Source organism: Sminthopsis crassicaudata, chromosome 1, assembly GCF_048593235.1.
Source record: "Sminthopsis crassicaudata isolate SCR6 chromosome 1, ASM4859323v1, whole genome shotgun sequence".
NCBI classification, from domain to species: Eukaryota; Metazoa; Chordata; class Mammalia; order Dasyuromorphia; family Dasyuridae; genus Sminthopsis; species Sminthopsis crassicaudata.
In genome coordinates this window covers 114,231,788-114,253,187 of record NC_133617.1, presented here as the reverse complement: position 1 = coordinate 114,253,187, position 21,400 = coordinate 114,231,788, and the positions used below count along the sequence as shown (strand labels likewise).

The 21,400-nt window shown below is 32.8% G+C and overlaps 1 protein-coding gene across 5 annotated transcripts in view; it reads left to right on the top strand.

Annotated features, from left to right (window-relative positions):
* MTBP (MDM2 binding protein) overlaps positions 1-14,863 on the top strand; it is a 72,950-nt gene extending 58,087 nt beyond the window's left edge. For 2 of the 5 annotated variants that reach the window (XM_074266504.1, XM_074266492.1), the window contains 6 exons: positions 2,768-2,863; positions 8,080-8,346; positions 10,987-11,230; positions 11,933-12,046; positions 13,316-13,381; positions 14,525-14,863. In XM_074266504.1, the coding sequence (XP_074122605.1) occupies positions 2,768-2,863; positions 8,080-8,346; positions 10,987-11,230; positions 11,933-12,046; positions 13,316-13,381; positions 14,525-14,563 (826 nt within the window). In that variant the 3' untranslated portion in view covers positions 14,564-14,863. Of the gene's footprint in view, positions 1-2,767; positions 2,864-8,079; positions 8,347-10,986; positions 11,231-11,901; positions 12,047-13,315; positions 13,382-14,524 lie in introns of those variants that run through there. The other 3 variants (XM_074266510.1, XM_074266483.1, XR_012481936.1) reach the window with 2 other exon arrangements.
* The last annotated feature ends 6,537 nt before the right edge of the window (positions 14,864-21,400 follow it).

Here is a 21,400-nt window from a genome sequence, read left to right as displayed (position 1 = left end):
TTGGATTTACACACATATATTGTATCTAGGTTATACTGTAACACATGTAAAATTTATGGGATTGCCTGTCATCTAGGGGAGGGAGAAGAAGGAGGGAGGGGATAATTTGGAAAGATGATTACAAGGGATAATGTTATAAAAAAAAATTACGCATGTATATATACTGTCAAAAAATTTTTATAATAATAAAAAAAAAAAAGTGGGCAGGACTTGCAGAGGGATATTTTCTAGGACTCAAAGTCAACAGCAACCAGAGTCCAAAGTTCACCTCTTACATTAGCAATACAACCAAGGGTAAATCATATAACTTCTCGGAAGCTCAGTTTCCTAACTTGTAAAATGGGGTCAAGTATACTTGTAGCAATTGTAACCTTGCTCGGTTCCTGTGAGAACCAAATGAGATAACCAAATGATATAACTCTGAATTTTGCATATTTTATTTATAAATATCAAATTCTATTATCATCTTTTAGCGAATCTTTTGTTGGTAGTGGACTAGCACGGATGCTTTTAATTTGAGTATGTAAAATTATGTTTAGAAAATCAGAAAAAACATGAGTTCTTGAGAATTGCAAACTTATAAAACAAAAATTTATAGATACTGAAAAATGTAGGAAAATTTCATTTGTTTGGAACCTATTAATTTATTGTTTTTATGAATTCAAATAGTGGCCGGGTTGAAGTTTATTTTTGTCCAGTGAAAAGGAATTTCATAAACAAATTAATAATAATCTTAATCTTAATAATAATCTTAATACATGTACTTTTATTTATGATATTTGAAGCTTTTTCAGAGCTGTTCCCTTGAAACAACTACATAGGTCCTCAACAGTGAGAAATATGCCTCACTTCTATCTGGGGGCCTCTGCTTACAGGTTAACATTATTCCTATCAAAGAAAGAATCTTCCTCAGTAATCACTGTAAAGTGTACATTTACACAGCTCCATTTCACTTACCATTAGTGTTTGAATTGTGAGTTGTCCTTAATGAATTGCTTAAAGCAGAAAAGCTTGTCAATTTTATGTTGGCCATTCATTTATGTTATTATGTGTTCTTAAAAACAACTTTTCTAGGACCCACATTTGCAAAAATGTTTATGGCAGCTCTTTTTGTAGTGGCAAGGAACTGGAAACTGAGTGGAAGCTTATCAGTTAGGAAGTGACTGAATAAGTTATGGCATGTGAATGTTATGGAATATTATTGTTCTATAAGAAACAATCAAAAGGATTATTTTAGAGAGGCCTGGAGAGACTTATATGGACTGATGGTAAATGAAGTGAGTAGAACCTAGAGAAGATTGTACATGGTAACAATGAGATTATGTGATGATCAATTCTGATGACATGGCTCTTTTCAACAATGAGGTGATTCAGGCCAATTCCAGTAGACTTGGGTGGGGAGAGCCATCTAAATTCAGAGAGAGGACTGGGGGACTGAATGTTGATCACAACATAGTTGTTTCACTTGTTGTTTGTTTGGTTTCTCTCTCTCTCTCTCTCTCTCTCTCTCTTTTTTTTTTTTTTTTTTTTTTTTCATTTTTTGATCTGATTTTTCTTGTGCAGCATGATAAATGTTGAATATATTGTTGAACAATTGCATATGTTTAACATATTTTGTTTGAATTACTTAAGGGAGGAGGTGAGAGGATGTGTCCATTTTTAAAAACTCAGCTCAAATGCCACCTTTTCCATGAAGTTTTTCTTTATTTGACTCTATTCCTAACCTTAGATCATTTGCCTTTTATACCTTACATGGACTAAATGTATATCTCTTTTGCATACTTTTCATTCATTATTTTGTATTATAATTGTGTATTGTGTCATATTTGTGTATTTGTATTATAATTATCCTTTATCTGAAAAACTTGGGAATTGATTGTGTGACATGGGAGACATTGGCATAGGACCACTCAGCATGGTATGCCCTTATAAAAGTTACTGTACTTGGTGAACAAAGCAGGATTGAAGTAGCTCAATTAGAGAATACACCCAAATGTTCACATGGTCATTATTTTTGCCCAGCCTGTGGTAGAACATTCCAAGCTCAGAGACACACTGTAACTTGACTCTAATATGGTGATGTCATTTTGATCCTCTTCAAGAACAAAGGATAACAACCACTGTTGTGATATGGGAGCCATCTGCCAGTGGTTGCTGGAAGTCTAACTTAGACCTGTAGAATGGATATTTTCCTGTGAGAGAATGATGATGATACAAAGAGACTGAGAGGCAGTTGCTGTTCTCTGACCTCTCCACTGAGAGGCAGTGGCATTATCTGGACTCTCCCCTCTTTCCTCCAATTTATTTCATTCCCAATCCACAAGGAACATCTGCTTTAGCAAAGGCTGCTTTGCAACTCCTTCAAATGTTATGATTCACAGCTGTGGAGACTCTTGGAGAATTGACCTGTCCCTTCACCTAGGCATGTTTTTTTTTTTTAACAAATCACCATACTTCTCATTTATTCTTTTGTATTGTGTTTGTGTCGTATCTCCTACAATACACACTTAAATGTTTATTGAATTGAATTGCATTAACTATTCATTTTTCCCCTTTCCCTTATTAAAGAGACAGAATTGTGGGGAAAAGAAAATAGATTACAGAATATGGGTCTTATCTTTTTCTCTCATATTTCATGGGGTTTATATTCCAAGTGCTATCAGTTACAGAAGTAGAAATAAAATTTCTTTTGATATTTAATATTTTTATTTTTTTTTTATTTAGCTTCATATATTAAGTATCAAATGATTCTTTTTGTATTTTTCAGTGAAAATACTTTTCTTCTGACACCAGAGCTTACACCTGGAAAAGTACAAGTCTTACCTTTTGAAAAAGCTTCTGTGTGTCACTATCATGGAATTGAGTAAGTTTTGAAAACAATTTTAAAAATAGTATGTGAATTACAAACTTTTTCTTCATTTGTTTCTTCAATATTATTGAGTTTTACTCTCTTAGTTGAATGACTTTAATATGTGGATATTAATTCAGATGCAGAACCAAAAAATAAAAATCTTAAAAAGAGAGAAACTAAATAATGAATTCAAAGTTAACTGAGTCCCATGAATGTTACAATGTGTATCTTGTCTACTAAACTTGTAACTGAATTGAAGAATCATTAATCATTTAAACAGTAATTAAAAAGGTACTTTAAATGAAAAGAACTTTTTTTTCCTGAGATGATGTGCCTCTAGATTTAAGAGAAATGCTTATCTTGAGTGATAATAATGGTGAGAGAATAATTGTGAAATAATTTAGGAATTAGAAAAGTGCTACTCTAAATATTTTAGTATATATGGAGAATTTATTTTGATCTCCTTTGGTCTAGCAGTGGAATCTTTGGGTTAAAGAGTATTAAGATTTAGACACTTTAACATTCCATTCCTGAAGCTAGATTCTATTGTTAACAGGCAAAATAAATATTGTTCTTAAGTAATATTGATTGGATAATCAGATTAAAATTCATTAGCATTTACTTGCTTTGGTTTGGGTGTTCACTGTATTCCATTTCTCATAAATTCTCAATTTGGAAAGGAAATTGAAATGAGAAAAGTTAATTATGTATGCAAATGACTTACTGAAATTCTCTAGTTTAACTTTTTTCTAGAACTTGATACTTCATAAGTGTATGTGTATGTATGTGTGTATATATATATATATATATATATATATATATATATATATATATATATATATATATATATATATAAACTAATATTTCATTACTTTGATTTTGATTTTTATAGCAGTGGTAATAAAATTGGTTTTGTTTATTTGTTTTTTATAGCGATATCCAAATTATCTTATTCTGAAATTTGTAGGGAGTAGCTAGAGCAGTTTATAGTGAGTAGTCCCTTAGCTTACTTCAGGACTTTGAGGATCAGTGAGATCATTGATGTTGAATAAAAGCTCTGACAAAAAAAAAGTTGCAGTCCCACTGTGTCTTAGTAAATCATCTAATGAATTACTGTAATCAAAAATTTTATCATTTCAGGTGATCATCCTTTCCCTCTTTCATGGTTTTGTAACCTGAGTTATTGATTTTTTTCACTCTCCACCTTTGCTACCCCCAAGTATTTATCAAGTTCTGTCTGTTCTTGCCAGTCTGTCTCTTTCATTCATCTCCTTACATTGTCACCATGTTCATTTAGGTTCTAACCATCACCTTTCACTTAGACTATTACAGTAAACTCCTAATTGGTCTCCCTGCTTCCAGTCTGTCTTCTTTTTAATCCATTATCTACTTAGCTGCCAAAATTGTTTTCCTAAAGCCACTTCCTCATGTCACTCCCCTGTTTAAGAATCTTTATTGACGTTTTATTGCCCCTGAGGGAAAATGTAAACTCTTCAGTTTGACTTTGATTCCTTACAGTCTGTCTCTAGTGTACTTTTCTAGACTTACTCTAAATTATTCCCTCTTTAGGGACTATGCTCTAGCCAAATTGATCAGCTTTATATTTCCTGAATCTAGTATGCCTCTATGCATTTGCACACACTATCCTGAATGCTTGGAATGAGCCTTCATTTTTAACCACCTCTTTAAATTTTAACTTCCTTCAAAGCTTTGCTTGGATTATGTACTACTTCTGATATAACATCTTTTTGATGTCTTATTTAATAATCTTTTTTCAGTCTTTATTTCTTTACCTTTCCTTAATTTTTGCCTCTGTCAGTTACCATCTTTCCTTAGCTATCCTCAGGTTTTCATGACGTTGCTTTCTCTTGGTTTTCTATCATCTTGTTTGACCTTGGTTTTCTTTGCTTTATCATTGTCTATGTATCTTTCCTATGCATAGCTATATGCTAGAGCTCTATGTTGCTCCTTTTTTCTCACTGTATTCTCATTGATCTCAGCTTTAGAAAGATTAATTACAATCTCCTGGACAGCTTTCATAAACATATACGTCCAATCTCCTTTTCTCTTCTCAATTCCAATTTCATATTATCTACTGCTTATTATATAGCTCCAGGAGGATATCTCATAGGCATCTTAAACTTGGTACCTTTACAATAGAATTCATTATCTTCTTCTAATTCATTATCTCCCTACTTCTTAAGTCCCTGATTCTAAGGAATGCCATCCTCCAGGTTGCTTAGATTTTCAATCTTAGATTCATCCTCAACTATACCATCTCTTTACATCACTTTAACATATACTTTCTTTTCAGTCCTTTGCTGCTACAAAAAATGCTACTCTAAACGTTTATTTTTAGTATATATGGAGAATTTATTTTGATCTCATTTGGTCTAGCAGTGGAATCTTTGGGTTAAAGAGTATGAAGATTTAGTCACTTTAACTGCTTAAGTCCAAATTACTTTACAGAATAATTGTACCAATTCACATCAACAATGAATTAGTATGACTATCTCCCTCTCTGCAGCTCTTTAAACATTGACTATTCTTATTTCTGTTCCTTCTACTTTTGTTTCTCATTTACATAGACCTGGCTGTTTTACCACCTGAAATACATAAATCTTAGAATTTTTTCCTAACTTAATGGTATTCTGGAGAGTTTTTTTTTGTGTGTTTTTTTTTTTTAAATTCCTGTTGTTTATAGGTGATCATCTAGAAATATAGAAAGCATAATTCGTTTTATCCCTTTATTTTTTTATTCAGTGTCTATATGTTTTAAACACATTTCTTACATAAAATTTTGAGTTTCATTTCAAATTGATTTCTCTATTTTTTTTTTTTGAGAAATGTAATCTATTCATATACAATTTAGTAGTTAACTTTTTTTCCTACTACTTCCTAATATGGTTAAATCAAGGATTGTTAATCTAGTGTTTATCAACTTGACTTTTAAAAATATTTATTAACTTTTTCAGTATAGTTGCCATTATAATCCTATATATCTTTATTGCCTTTGAAGCATTATTCTGAAAGGGAATCCATAGGCTTCACCAAATTGACAAAAAAATGATTAAGAATTCCTGATGTAGGTAGATAGGTGAGTGAATAAATGGTAGATAGATGGATGGATAGTAAACAAGATTATAGTTAATAGAATCAAGTCAAATGAGAGTAATAACTTAAAAGTGAAAATATATATATATGTGTGTGTGTGCACATATATATATATATACACACACACATTTATGTTTGTGTGTGTGTGTGTGTATGTGTGTGTGTCCTTATTCTTGAATTTAACTTTCCTTCTTAGTCTTTCTTTGTCCCTTTATCTCTACTGTTAATTCTTATCTTTTAGTTTGATTGTTCTCTTTCCTAGCTCAGATAAGAGAATGATACTTTAATCTTCCTACCCCTTGTGATGGGGAAAGGGGGTCCTACCCACTGATATTAATTTGCAGTTCTACTTTCCAAGAAGTGTTGTTTCCTTTTATTCCCTTACTTATATCTTATATTCCCAGGAAAATTAGTTTTCTATGGCAGCAGAGGACTGCATCATCAGGTTCTTCTCTCCCCACCTCTATTCCCTTCATTACTAAGAATTATCTTGTAGAAAGTTCCCTTACTCTTAATAAGAAAGGGTGAGCCCTCTGAAGTTTTGCTCTTTTTAATTGTATTTTTCTTAAGGTCAGGAGAACTATTCTTAGGAAAGCACTTATTCTGCTATTTTCCCAAAATTTGTAAACCTTATTTTGTGATTTTGAAGATTTTTTTAGTCATTTTAATATAGGAACTTCACTTTGATCATTTTACTTTCTTTCTGTATCTTTTCTACCTCTACAATATCCACCTTGTACAGATAGTACAGATATTTATGACCATGATTTTTTTTTAATTGTTAGGATGCTTTGTTTCTAGTGTTCTGCCTGACACTTCAAATTATTTAGTCATTTCAATTCTGCAGCCCATTGGGCCAATGATTTGTGAAAACAAATCTATAATTACTTATATGAACAAGTTTATAATATAGTCTATAATAAACTCCCTTGATGGGTCAGTAATTAATAGGTTGGCATTTTTAAAGTGTGTGTTAGGTGCTAGGAATACAGAAAAAGCTAAATAGCCTAGTTTCCTTGTTCATGAAAATATAATTTAAAAGACAGCTATGTAGTGCAGCTGATAGAGCACTAGCCATAGAATCAGAAGGACCTGAGTTCAAATCCAGCCTCAGAGGCCTAACACTTAATAATGTCTGGCCCTGGGCAAATCACTTAATCCTAATTGCCTTGCCAAAAAAAAAAAAAAAAATGTTTTTTTACTTCCCCCTAAAATATATCACCTTTCATTTTTCTACAGTATAATTTGCTTGCTGCCTTTCTCTTGGCTTAATACATCATAGTCTTCCTACAGTTTTACCTCTAGACTGTTGGTTGGTTTCTGTCCCTCAAGTCCTTCCTCTCTCTACTCTGTCTTCCACTCAGCTGTCAGATTGATTTTTCTAAAGTACTGGTTTGACCACCTCCCATTTACTTCCCTATTTGGTAATGTGAAATATAAATTCCTCTCTTTGACTTTGAAAGTCCTTTGCAATTTAAACATTTCCTACCTTTCTATCTTCTTACTTCTTATTCTTCTCTATTTGTTCTGTGAACCAGTGAAACTGCCATTTTTGTTAAGCTTTGATCTCCTTTCATTGATCATTTTCACTGGATTTTCTGTATCCCTGAAATATCCCTTGTAGTTTTTCTAGCTTCCTTCAAGTCTTAACTGAAACCTTACTGTTCCCACCTGTCCTTCAATCTGATATCTTCCCTCTGAGACTACTACTGATTTATCCTGTATATATCTGGCTTGTAGATAGTGATTCCCATGTTGTCCTTCTCATTACTCAGACTGAGGTCCCTCTTTATCTTTCTTTGTATCCCTAGTATTTAGAGAGTGCCTTTATTATGCCTAGTAGGGACTTAATTCCAGTTGAATTAATTTAATGTTTTACTACCAGGATAGTTTAATTCCAGAATTAATTCACTGAGTATTGTTCATTGTTCAATACTGTTTACTCAAAATATTATTAATAAGCTTATTCTGAGCACTGATTCTTGGGGAAATAAATCTGTTTTGAGACTTGTCTTATTTGTTCTTTGTTTTCTGATTTGGAAAAGTGATAAGAAACCCTCCTCTATATCTACTCAAAGAAACTTTAGTTTCAGCATCTTTTTCTTCACTTTTAGATATTGTCTGGATGACCGAAAAGCCTTAGAAAGAGATGGAGGATTTTCTGAACTTCAGTCTCGTCTCATTCGTTATGAAACTCAGACTACATGTACAAAAGAGTGTTTCCCTGTACCCTGTGTCTTGAGCCCTCTTCCATCCCCTGCAGTTTTGTCAGAGCCTGGGAGTGTCCCAGATGGAGAAGCTTTGCAGAGTGAACTAAGAACTGAAGTATCCAGACTGAAGCGGAGATCAAAAGATACAGATTGCTTTTATCCCACAAAGAGGTAATAAGGAGGAATTTAAAAAAAAAAAAAAAAAAAAAAAAAAAAGCACTGGCAGAAAGTTTCTCTCTAGTGCAAATGAAACTTTTTCATCTCTCTGTATTTTTAAAAGATGCTTTCTAGGTAGATGCTAATTTCTTTAATCCCTTTGTTGTAGCAATATCATTTTTTATTCCTAATAATAGGTATGCATAGATTTCAAGATAAACCAAAAAAGTGTTTCAAAAAGACATAATACAATGTTTTATTTTATATGAGAAACTTATATAACTTGCTAGATTGATAAAAAAATCACAAAATCAAATTACTATATGCCTTGTCATATAATTTTAAAGTTTAAAAATCATAAAATCCAGGTTGATGACATGTAATGTAAATTCTGTTAAATTTTTATCTTTTACTTTTTAGACTTTTGCAGCCCACAAAAATTCATTTTGTTGAATAATTTAAAATAACAAAATGAAATTAATTCCATATAGTCATATAAGTCAGTTCCATATAGTTAATCTTCAAAAAACCATATTGCACTAAATGGAGGAAAAGTGGGTTTATGATTTTTTGTTCACAGATGATTGAACACTCAGTATAACCTCTACAATTGAAATATAACAAAATATGCATTGATTTTCTGGCACTTGTGCTTATTTTGGACTGACAATTAACACTAAGAAAATACAGGTATTCCAACAACCAATACCACACCATCCATATGTGGAACCACAAGTTAAAGCAAATAGAAAAGTTCTGAATGCTGTGGTAAGTTAACTTATCTTGGCAGTATAATTACTGGGATAAACACAAATAATGAGGTTGGTTCATTCCCAGAGTTAGCTCAGTGTGTGGAAAGCTCCAAGGAAAGTGTGGGAGAAGAGAGATATTAGACTGTTCACCAAACTGAAGGTGTAGAGAGCCATTATGCTGCCGTCATTGTTGTATGCCTGTGATACCTGAACAATAAAGCAGCACCATGCCAGGAAATTGAATCACTTCCATCTGAATTGTCTTAGGAAGATTCTGAAGATCTCCTGGCAGGATAAGATACTAGACAACTGAGGCCCTTTCTCAAATTAAACTGCCAAGCATTCAAACTCTACTGCAGGGAGCACAAGTCTGATGGGCTGGCCATGTTGTTCAAGTTCCAATTGTATATTTGCCTAAAAGATTATTTTATGGAGAACTCACACCATGTAAGCACTCATATGATGGTCAAAAAAAAGTGATAAAAGGATACTCTGAAAGTCTCTATGAAGAATTTGGTAATCAATTGTGTGACATGGGAGACAATGACAAAAGACTTCCCAGCATGGCATATCCTACTAAAGAAGGTGCTTTGCTGTGAGCAAAGTAGAATTTCAGGAGTTCAAACGAAATGTGAGCCATGCAAATTTAGAGACATTTCCATTCCAAATGGTCATATGAATTATTTGTGTCTGACCTTTAGTAGAATTTTCCAACCTCATGTTTTCTGATCAACCACAATCATACCTTGACTTCAACACAGTGATGTCACTATTGGTCCTCTTCAAGAACAAAGGATAATAACCAACTGTAGCAAGTAGATAAAACTTTTTCATGGGAAGTCTTAATGAAGTCCTTGTACACTTTTTAAACTTAAAAGTAGATTTAGTTGTATAAATGGTAATAAATAAATGGCAAATGTTTAAACTTTTGGAGATAAGCTGGAAAAAAATTTTAAATGTCTATCAGGTCTGCTTTTGCTAGAAAAATTGAGACCCAAATTAGTTATGAGAAGATGATTTTAAGAAATACTTCCCCCCAATGCAGATAACTTCTAGCACAATAACAGTTTGTTATTAAATTTGGTAAAAATACTTATGGGCTCTTGCAAAGGTGGGGATTTTAATTCATTCCAAAGCAATTTATGAGAATATTAGGAAGATTAAGGAGCAATAAGAATTACATAATTACACTTAACTTACATTAATATTGTAATAGTTCTACTTACCTGAGCAACAATTTTTTATAAGGTATGTCATGTTCCTTTTGAATACTACTACCTATACAAAACACTTTCTTTTCTAATATCTTAAGAATAATTATTTTCTAATTACATACACCAAAGTGAAATGAGTAGAGGAATTTTAACTAGTAGCTTTAGATCCAGTGTAAGAAAGACCATTCTAAAAGCTCTATTTGAAAAATAGAAGGGGCTGCCTCATGAGTGTAGTGAGTTTCCCATTAATGATAGTTACCAATCATAGAAGAAATTAATGCTGTGGGAAAGAGCAGAACCAAGATGATTTTTTAGATTCCATCCTTCTATATGAAGGGTTTTTTTTTTTTTTTTTTTTTTTTTAAAGCTAAACAAGCTTATAGTACCAGGATATAATAAAACTCAATTCCTATGTAGGTGGGAAAGAAGTCTTTGCTGTTGCTTGTCTAATATGTTAGAAATATCAGCTTAGAATATTGTCTCTAAACACTATTCTTTTTAAAAAACCAAGTAACCAAACTAATTGTGCTGTATTGATTACTTGTGAAATTATTATTTATTATAGACATTATTTTCCTGTTTTCTTGTTTTTGAACTCCTAAATACCAGAAGACATGTTTATATAGAAAATGGATGTCATAACAAATACATATTTACTTAACTTGTTTTTGTTTTTGTTTTCCCCCCAGTAGATTAACAAAATCTGAAAGCTCTGATTCACTTCTTTCTCAAGCAAGTGGTAATAGTGGACTTCATCATGCAGTGAAAACTACAAGATCTAACCCACATCGATCTTTATCTGCAACTTGTCCATCTATTCAGGCAGCTAACTCTGAAGTTCGAAAAGTAACTTCAAAGGCAGGTCAGAGAAATGTACAAGAATCAGATCCAAAAAGGCAAGCTAAGGAATCAAGATCACAGAAACATACTCGGGTAAAGATTTCTTTTACTTGGTCATAACAATTATTGGGAAAATTATATTCTGTTCTTAAAATAATACAAAAGCAAAAATGTAGAATTTTATGGAGGTAATACAGAAATTCAAGGCACAGATATTAGTTCTGAATTAATAGTTATCATGTCCTGCTAATATAATTAACATATGTATTCACTTACCTATTTCATATATAACTTTTTTTCAGAACTGAATATATATATATTGCATACACACATATTATAAACATAAGTATTTAAGTAGATGTTATATATTTGTAGATATGGCTATAGATATAGCTATATCTGTATGTATACAGATACACCCAGATATTGAATAATGAAATAAAAAATAATAAAAAGTGGCTTCTGCATAGTACAGTGTCAGACCTGGAATCAGGAAAACTTATCTTCCAGATTTTGGATTTGACCTAAGACACTAGCTGTGTGACCTTAGACAAGTCAGTTAACCCTCGTTGCCTCAGTTTCCTCATCTATAAAATAAGCTGGAGAAGGAAATGGTAAAGCACTTCAATATCTTTGCCAAGAAAACCCCCCAGGGAGTAGAAAGAGAGGGTCCCAAAGAATTGAACATGATTGAAATGACTAAACAACAAAAATAATTATATAAAATTATCAACTTGCAAAAGTTTTGCTTATGCATTTTTCAGAAATTTTGTCATGCATTGTATTTTCTTCAAGATGCTGAAAGAAGTGGTTACTAAAACTCTAAAGAAACACAGCATTTCTGAGGACCATGACTGTTTTTTAGCCTGTAGTCAGCGTCTCTTTGAGATATCTAAATTCTATCTAAAGGTAAGATGTCTTCCTCTATGATCAGAGTTTTGGCTCTAATTCTTAGATTTGTATATGGTTTTAATAATATTTTTTTTTAAACAGCAAAATTATAGCCAATTTTCAGAACCTTGACAGCGAGACTTAGGAATAGCAAGAATTAAATCAAGATGCATTTTCTTTTCTTCTCTGTATTCTCTTTCCAATCTTTTCTATTCAGGCTGTCAGTGACATTTATTGATTACCTCTGGTATGCCAAATAGTTTAAGAGCCAGGGATATAAACAAAGAAGACAATCCTTGCTCTCAAAGAGCTCACAAAATTACCAACCCTTTCTGAAAGCTGTTATACACATTCAGTCTTTCTTTTTTAAACTCTACTGGATATAATGTATTTAGATTAGTAAATGACAAGACAATACAGTCAATATATTGGGTATCAAATTTGAATCCTAAATGATGAATGAATGAATCAATAAAAAATGATTATGACATAGCAGGATATGTGCTAAATTCTGAGGATACAAACAAAAAAGCAAAGATCATCCTTGCTTGCCCTTCAATAAAATTTATATTCTAATGGCGAAAACAAGCATGGGGAGGATTGATGTGCAGCAAAAGTTTAGGAGGTTAAGATAGTTGGAAAGTAGGGAAGCACATCAGTCCTCATTCAGAAACATGGTGAAATTGATTTGGTCATAATTTGACCAATCTTGTAAGATTAAATGTATTAGAGATAAATACAGCTTTTTCTTAGTTTCAAACAGTCAACTGCATGAGTTAGAAGAGAAGTGACTAAACAGCAATTTGTAAAAAAAAAAAATATCCATGGGAATGTAAGTTGACCAAAAGCCTGTGCATAAGCATTACTTTAAGAGTACCCTACCAGTTCTAAAAGTGTGATGACCTTAGTGTTTTATAGTTGCCATAGTCTGCTTTATTCAAACTGTAATTAATAGGCAGCATTATAATTGAGGAAAGAATGTGAGACTCTAAAGTAGGAAAAAGTAGGAAAGATTTGGATTCAAATCTCAAGTGCATTGTAAGCGATAAAATGGAGTGGATGAAAGTAATCTTTCACTTTAAATGCCTATCCATAAATCATGCTAAAAAATAGAAACTGATTAGTATGGTCTTCACAAGTATAACAGATACTCTAGTTTATAAGTTGATGAGACTGAACAGTGTTGTTTTATTTTTTTAATTTCCCCCTTCATTAATTACCATTCAAAGAAGATATAATAATCTGCATAACCTCACATGAGCATTATTTATGTTATATTACATTTAGGATCTGAAAACTTCAAGAGGTCTGTTTGAAGAAATGAAGAAAACAGCAAATAGCAATGCTAAACAGGTAGGTTGCCTATTTAGAGCCAGTGATCTTTCATAGTTGATTGACTGGTTTTAGGAAGGTTTGGTGTTCCAAGTTTCAGTTCAAGGAAAAAAGAAAGAGTGCAAAAACATAACAGAGTTAGCAAACAGAGAGTAGAACCAGGCAGCTTCATTAAAGGAAAATTCATTTAAAAAGGGGCAGTCTGAGAAGAGTGCAGTTATTTTAAGAAAAGTTCTGCCCCCCTCCCCCACCCATTCCCCCTTTAGAAAAATGCTCACCTATAAGCCTTACTTTGTCACCACTGTGTTTAGCTGGTCCAGAAATTTCCTGAAGTTTTTACTCCAGTGTCATGTATGCACTAGAGATTCAATCAGTATCTTTTGAATGAATTTTGGAGAGTTATATATGATTTTATTAGAGCTGGTCCTTTGTGAAGACTATGACTTATATCCTAAGTCATTTGTCCAAGACAGTAATTAAGAGGTTGCTACAGTTAATGGGGCTATTTATTTAAAGATGTATTAATTCCAAGTTAAAAAGAATACAAGTTCTGTTTTCAATCATTTCTGATATTCTGGCTTTGCTTCTTTTGAAATGAGCTCTCTGAAATATGTTTTCTATGAAAGGGGGACATTTAGACAGTTAATAGTGTGGCAGAAACTAGGCATTAACTAACATTTAATACCGTATACCAAGATAAGGTTGAAATGGGTTCATAACTTAGACATAAGACAAGTAGATCTTGTCTACTACAAGTAGATTAGGAGAATAAAGGATATTCTACTTGCCAGATCTGCACAAAAGGGAGGAATTTATGGCCAAAGAAGAAGTAGGGAACATTATAAAATGCAAAACAGATAATTTAAATTAAATTAAATTAATTTTAATTTAATTAAATTAAATTTTATGAAGGTGGGACAGTAGATAGTACCATGCTCTACAGTAAAAGTATAACAAGGGTCCTTCAGTAAATAAAAAAATATTATTGTATTTCTAAGATCAAGTCAGATCTACATTCTTTCTTATAAAATGTCCATTATACTTTTTTTGAAATGTAGTTCATAAAGTAAAATGTAATAGTTTTCTCAGACATTTAGGTTTTCTAACTCTTTCTGTTTTGTATTGACACATTAACCAGAATAATCTAAATTTTCTTTTTTACAGGTGATTGAATGGGTATTAGAGAAGACGAGCAAGAAATAACAGATTAATTCTGTTTGAATATATTGTTAAATTATGGGAGGTTGTTTGACATTCTTCTGTCTCACTTAAGTACTAAGTTTCAAACTTGGCTCAAAAATTTGTTCAATTTAAGATTATTTTATTTTGTTGACTTCCTTTAATCCCTACAGATTTAGGGATGTTTAGCTGTATACTTTTAAATTTATATGCATATTTATACTAATTTTCTGAACTTTAATAAGAGAAAATATTTTATATGTTTTGTATAGTTATTATTTACAGTTATTTTAAGAATACAATAAACAAAACAATTTTATTTTCCATTTCTTGGATAGAATATTTATTTGAGCAACTTAAATTACAGATCTCTGCAAATTTGTTATTTGCTCTTCCTCTTAGGCCCAAACTATCAATTCCTAACATAAAACTTGATGTTTTTCTATGAAGTCTGGGTTAGTACCCTGGATGCCTTAGAATTAGCCAGAGTTAGGATAAGCAAAAGTTCTTGGTCTTTATTCTTGTTCTTCAGGGGGAGAAGTGAAGGAGATGGACACAAGCTCTCCACAACCTCCCTTATTCTTGTCCACCGCAAAAGTGACTCTGGCTTGTCTTACTCCACCTCCTAATCCCTCCTACAATTCTCTGTATACACCGAAAGACGGAGCCAGCACAGAATAGTGAGAAGGGCCAAAATGATGGCTTATTCAGGGTCACACAGGGAATAGTAGTATAGCAGGGATTGAACTAGGGGTTATTCTGATTTAGCAATCAGAAAAATTTACCTTGTTTGGAAGATTGTCTTTGGGCTTAGCTCACTTAATATTTTTCTGCTTTCCCTGTTTTCTAAAAACATTAGACTTTGCAAGTCTGGAACACTCCCAAAGTAATTGGGAAACAATAAAATAAATAAAAATATAAAATAAAAATAAATAAATATAACAATAAATAAGATTTAAAGATAAAATAAAATAAAAATATAAAAAATAAATTAAAAATATAATAAATAAAAATTTTTTAAAAACAGATAATGTTAGTGTGTGGTTTTCTCAGTCTATATGCAAACCAAAGTTCCTTGGATCTGTGGTTTACTGGCTCCTCCTCATGTTTGAGTTCATTACTGCTGTCCTGGATTATGATTCAGATATTGCCATTTCCCTAATGTGGTCAGAAATACCTTAAATTAATGCCTCTACTAGAGGAGATATTTTAGGGACATTTGATAAAACTTTAATTTTCAGATGCAAAGATAATAGAAGTGTTCTCAGATAAGAGTTTCTTCTTGAAAGGCATAGATTAACAGCCAAAAACCATGCTGTCTTAAGTTTTGCCTTTTCATCCATTTATTCCAAGATTTCTCAGTATGAAGAATTTAAAATTCGTATCTTTATGAATAGCTTATGTACCTGATAAATTAATGATCTCTTGAAAAAAAGTTGGCTTTGTTGTTCCTGGTCCTTTTTCTCTATAAGAGGCAATCTATCTCAGGACTAATGTATCTTTTTACTTCCTAATAGTTGACTTGTATGAACATCATAAATATGAACCTATCCTTAGTTGAATCTGGATTCCTAATCAATCCAAGAGAGAGTAACCCTGACAAAATTCTACTTTGTTCTTATCCATCTAGAGGTCACTCTTTATGCCCAGGCTGACTGACTTTATTAAGAATTTAATTCCCAGAAGCATAATTAATTGAAGTACTACAATAAAACTTGTAAGCAGTGAATGAATAATAGGGTTAAGGGTTTGGGGGTTAACAGAATGTTTTGGTGAACTTTTTTTTTTTTTTCCTAAAAATGTTCTAAGAATACCTTTTTGCCTTAGTAGGGATAGTATAAAAAAGATGAAATTTTTTTTTTAGATAATTGAGGTTATTATTGTACTTCTGAGTCATTAACATGTTGAGAAATATAGATGGCACATATGTTAAAGGAATGAGATTAAACTCAATTTATATTACCACTAAGGAAAACCCTAAAAATGTGTTTACTTTAAATAAATGAGCAATAGCTTATATAAAATGCACTAAATTTGGAATTATAAGTGCTGTTTTCAAATTTCACTCTGACTTTGGACAAGTCAGTTAATCTGAACCTCTGTGAATTGAAGTGTTGGGCAAGCTAACCTTCAAAATTTGTTCCAGTTTCATATCTCTGGTCCTGTTTTTCCTTTGACTTTGGATTAGTCATTTAACTTGGGCCTCAATTTCCTCAGCTGTAAAATAGAAGCAGATGTGTTGGACAAATGAACCTCCAAAGTCTTCTGAATCCTGCTTTTATTTTCCATGTAATCTTGGACAAGTTACTTTACTAATTTACACCTTAGTTTTCTCTTTTCTAAAATGAGGGAATTTGACCAGATTGTAAGTTGATTTCTAGCTCTAGATACTAAATGGAGTCCAGAAATTAAAAAAAAAAAAAAAAAAAAAAAAATCCTTTTAATTGACAAATCCAGTAATTGGCTTTGGTTTCTGTGTTTTTTCCTAAATAGTGAGCACTTTAATGAATCATAGGGTACCTGGCAGTTCTCTTGAACACTAGGTTAAGAATAGCAGCCACTATCTTTTAAAATTTTGTCTTACTGCTGAAGCCTCCCAAAGTCTGAATTAGGGTCTTGTTCCATGTATATAGTTAATTCCTTAGAGAAAAAGAAGCCTGAACTTTGGTAGAGCAAAAGCTCACAGACTATAAGGATAAGACACAATGGCCGATTCTAACAGATGAAAGGAAAGGATTTGTCCACTGTACCTGGGAACTTAGGTTAATGCCAAGCATTCATTTTACAGTGTAGCATTTCCTAGAATGGGACAGGGAACTGCTATCAGGAAAAAAAAAGCACAAATGGAGAGATCTGGAAACCAACATAATGTGGTGGCAAGGAACTAAGATTTCTCTCTTTTTAAAATCATATTTGGCTTTTTGTGGGTAGAATAAGAATGAAGCCGCCAATGAGAGCAAGGGGAGAATGTACTGCAGTCCCTCCTTTAATAGCTCTATTTCTGTTGTGTAAGAAGTGGCAGTTCAGATGAGGGGAGGCCAATTTATCCTCAACACTCCTTTCTAATTAAGAAAACGGATATTTAAAAAGCTGTGTTCTCAGAGGCCGGGGCTGGCGCTGAAGGCTGTCTTCATTAAGTTGTCTCAGTATTGACTGCCATTATTGGAGGAAGTTCATTTGGGGAGGGTTAAAAATAAAACCAATTTAATCCTTATTAACAAATGTTCAGGCCTCTATCTTAGTTTTAAAAAGGTGGGGATGGGGGAGAGAAGTGTTGTTTCCCTGTTAATTACTTTGCAGTAGTAACCTTTCCTGGCTGACCCAGTCCCAGGGAAAGCTTTTAACTAGAGATTGATTGGGACTGTTGTGATCCAGGAAGTCATTTGCTCATAGTCCACTTGTAAATGAGTCCAAACATTGCAGTCAGCATGCTTATAATGACTTTGGTTGTTTTCCTTAAACACAAATCTTTTAGGATTCAGATGTGCTCCTCTTTCAGCAAACGCTATGGAAGAGACCGCTGTAAAACACTTTGGACAGAATAAACAATTGAGAACTGATTAGATGCATTATATAAGGCTTTAACAAAAAAAAAAAAAAAAAAAAATACTCTAGAGCACCAGCCCTAAAGTCAGGAGGGCCTGAGTTCATGGCTTCAGACACTTAATACTTCCTGGTTGTGTGACCCTGGGCAAGTCACTTAACCCCAATTGCCTCAGCAAAAAAAAAAAAAAAAAAAATTCCACTCCAGGCTTCCTCCTAGTAATGATTCCCCAAGGTTATTTGAGAAAGTAAAGTGACAAAAATTCAATTTGCTCCCACCTTTTTATATAAAGTGAGGCAATACTGAATCTCAGTGGTATAAAGTATAAAGCAAAATAGCAAAAAACATCTTAGGTCTCAGAAGAAGTGGGTTTTGAGTCTTCGCTCCACCTTTTGCCAGCTTTTGACCTTGGGCAGGATACTCCCTCTGTGGTCCTCAGTTCCTTCTGTTAAAATTTTAGGATTGACTTGGGTGTTCTGGAGTGTGTGAGTCCAAACTGGACATTCTATAATTATGTGAGAGATCACAACGTTCCAGTTAAGTACTTTCATCACTGGCTGAATCTGTTCATAGAAGCAGATCAGATCATGAAACACATCTTTGATACGTAATGTTATGTAATGCAATATCCAAAAGTATGATTGTAGGTTCATTAGATTTTATAATTTTTATAATTTGCTTTCTTAGGAAGCCTATTTATTTTGGAAGACTGTTGAATTACTTTAAAAACCAAAGTTCCACTTAATTCCTTTTGATGGCTTCTTGCTCTGCCTGTTTGTTGTTGCAAAATATATGACCATTTTTTACAATGTCAGAACTGATGATAATTGTTTTTGACATACATTTTAATGGTATTATTTCCTGAATCCATGGAGTTTTGGGTGTCTAAAGAGATATTCCTTAGTGGGGAAAAATAAAAGTTATTCATTGGATTCTTTGACAGTCACTATTTAAAAGCAATATAGTCAGAGCCTAGGAGAATGTGATTGCTTTATAATAATGTTTGATTTCCCTGAGGACTGATTAAAAAAAAAAAAAAAAAAAAAACTCATCTAGTATGAGGCAGTGTGGTACAGTGAGAGAATCAGAAGCCCAGAGTTCAAATATTGCCTCTGATGCTTATTACTTTTGTGACTTTGTAGAAATTATTCATCCTCCCTGAGCCTCAGCTCACACATATAAAGAGAGGTTGGATTAGATAGTTTCTGGTCTCTCTCGGTTCTAAATCTATGATCCTGTGATAGTGTCTGAGAGTATATTACTTCCCTCTCATTATTGGGAAAGAAGTATGGATTTGAAAATCTATGCACAGTAAAAATCAAAAATCTAAGAATGCTATAAATCCTTGGGAACTAGCTATCATTTTGGATCATATGAGATTCATATTGCCTCAAATGGGCCATCTGAATGGGATTTTGTTATACGAAGTATTTTTTTGTCATATGGAGATTTGGGATATCTTTTATAATGAATTCTGTAGAACCTGGGAGAGACTTTGCATAATTCCCTTAGAACTTTCAATGTCTATCTATAGTCTACCCTCTGGTGACCATAAGGTGATACTGCAGCTTTTTGATAACTTCTGAGTCCTGCATTGAAAATGAATTCATTTTGTAGGCTGATTTTTGAAATTAAATAGCCCACAGGAAACTGTACTCAGGTCTCGCCCCTTCCCTTTGGGTCTGTTGGGGAAATAGAGAAAAGTAGGAGAATGGGAAGGTTAGAGATGAAATCAGGAAGGGACCTCTTTAAAGTCAGCAAGATGATTTTATTGAGTACAAAAGCCTCAGAGTACACCTTGGTGCACAATTTATGCAGAAGCATGCAAATTTTATGCAAACAATGCATGCATGTTTCTTAGATTTAAAAGACACACAACCTGGCTTTGTATCATTTATTCACAATATTTCTTTCCCATCCTATGGCATAATTGCCATGATAAAAACCCAACACTTCATCCTTCCTGCTCCCACTATAATGGGCCTGGTTAAAGCAGTAGCATATGATCATCAAAGTTAATGTATCAAGGGTGCTGCCCATGCTCCTAGTTTTGTATAATTTCCCTCCTCTTGATATGTCTAGGAAAAATGTACAGATGTAGAGTTCAAAATCTTTTCACAACTCCATCTTGCTAAGGGGACAAAAATTGTGTGTATGCAGTAGTTATAAAAGCAGGAAGAGACTTATGACCTTTTTGGTTAAAAAATCCATCTATAGTACTAGAGCAAATTAGGTAGAGAAGCTAGACATAAAGGCTACTATGACCTTACTATTATTCCCATGTTCCAACAATGATCACAGTAAAATCTTACTAATTACTTATAATGCAAGACAGGGACAGGGTAGGCTAGCCTTAGAGAAAAGTCTGAGTTAGTAAAAGCTGGAATGAGTGACATAATGGAACACACAAACAGTTAGGGTGTCAGAACTTGGGTTTAAAATCCAGGCTTTCCTATTTAGCAGCTCAGTTTATTCTCTTGGGCATTTAATATAAGCCCTCTTGACCTGTTTGTTATCCCATCTGTAAAATGAAAATGCTGAATTAAATGATTCCTAAAGTCCTTTCTTTGTTTAACTCCTCTGTGTGTTTATGTGTGTGTGTATAAAAATATATATGCACATATATGTATTATATGCATGTTTCTACACACGAAAGGAAATGCATTTTTATCTTTAGATGATAAATTTGTTATTAATAAGTGATGTTATAAATAGGTATCATATAAGGAAAGTTAATGAAAATATTGTATTGCACAATAGGCTTTCATTAACACATAATGTGCCATAAACAGTAAGGTCCTTTAACATCTAAAAATCCATTGTTGACCTATTACTTGAAAGCACATTGAATAGATCATTAATTACTTGAACCCTGATTTGAAAAAAAACTTTGCATTTGAACCCTACTATAAGACATCTTAAAATATTTATTCATTTTTACTTATTGAGAAATTTGACATGAGAAAACTAAGTATATTATAGGAGTCTTGTGTAGGAGACTTGGAATTAAATTGTAACTGCCCTTTTTCAGCTTTATGACCTCAGAATTCCAGCTGCTTCTCCACAAAAATATCAAGAATTAGCTAATTGATCTTTAAGCTCACTTCCTACCTAACCAGACATCCTCTGATACCAGAGCTAAATTGCCCCCAATTCTAGTTCATTGGGGTTTGAAGTAATAGGTGAATACCATATCAAAACTTTTACATAAGATTTGGTTTTCACATTTTTGGTGGGGAAAATCTGTTTGAATGATCCAAAGTGTTGTTATAGTCTAAAATTATTCAAAATAAAGGAAGCATTGTTTCTTGAGAAGA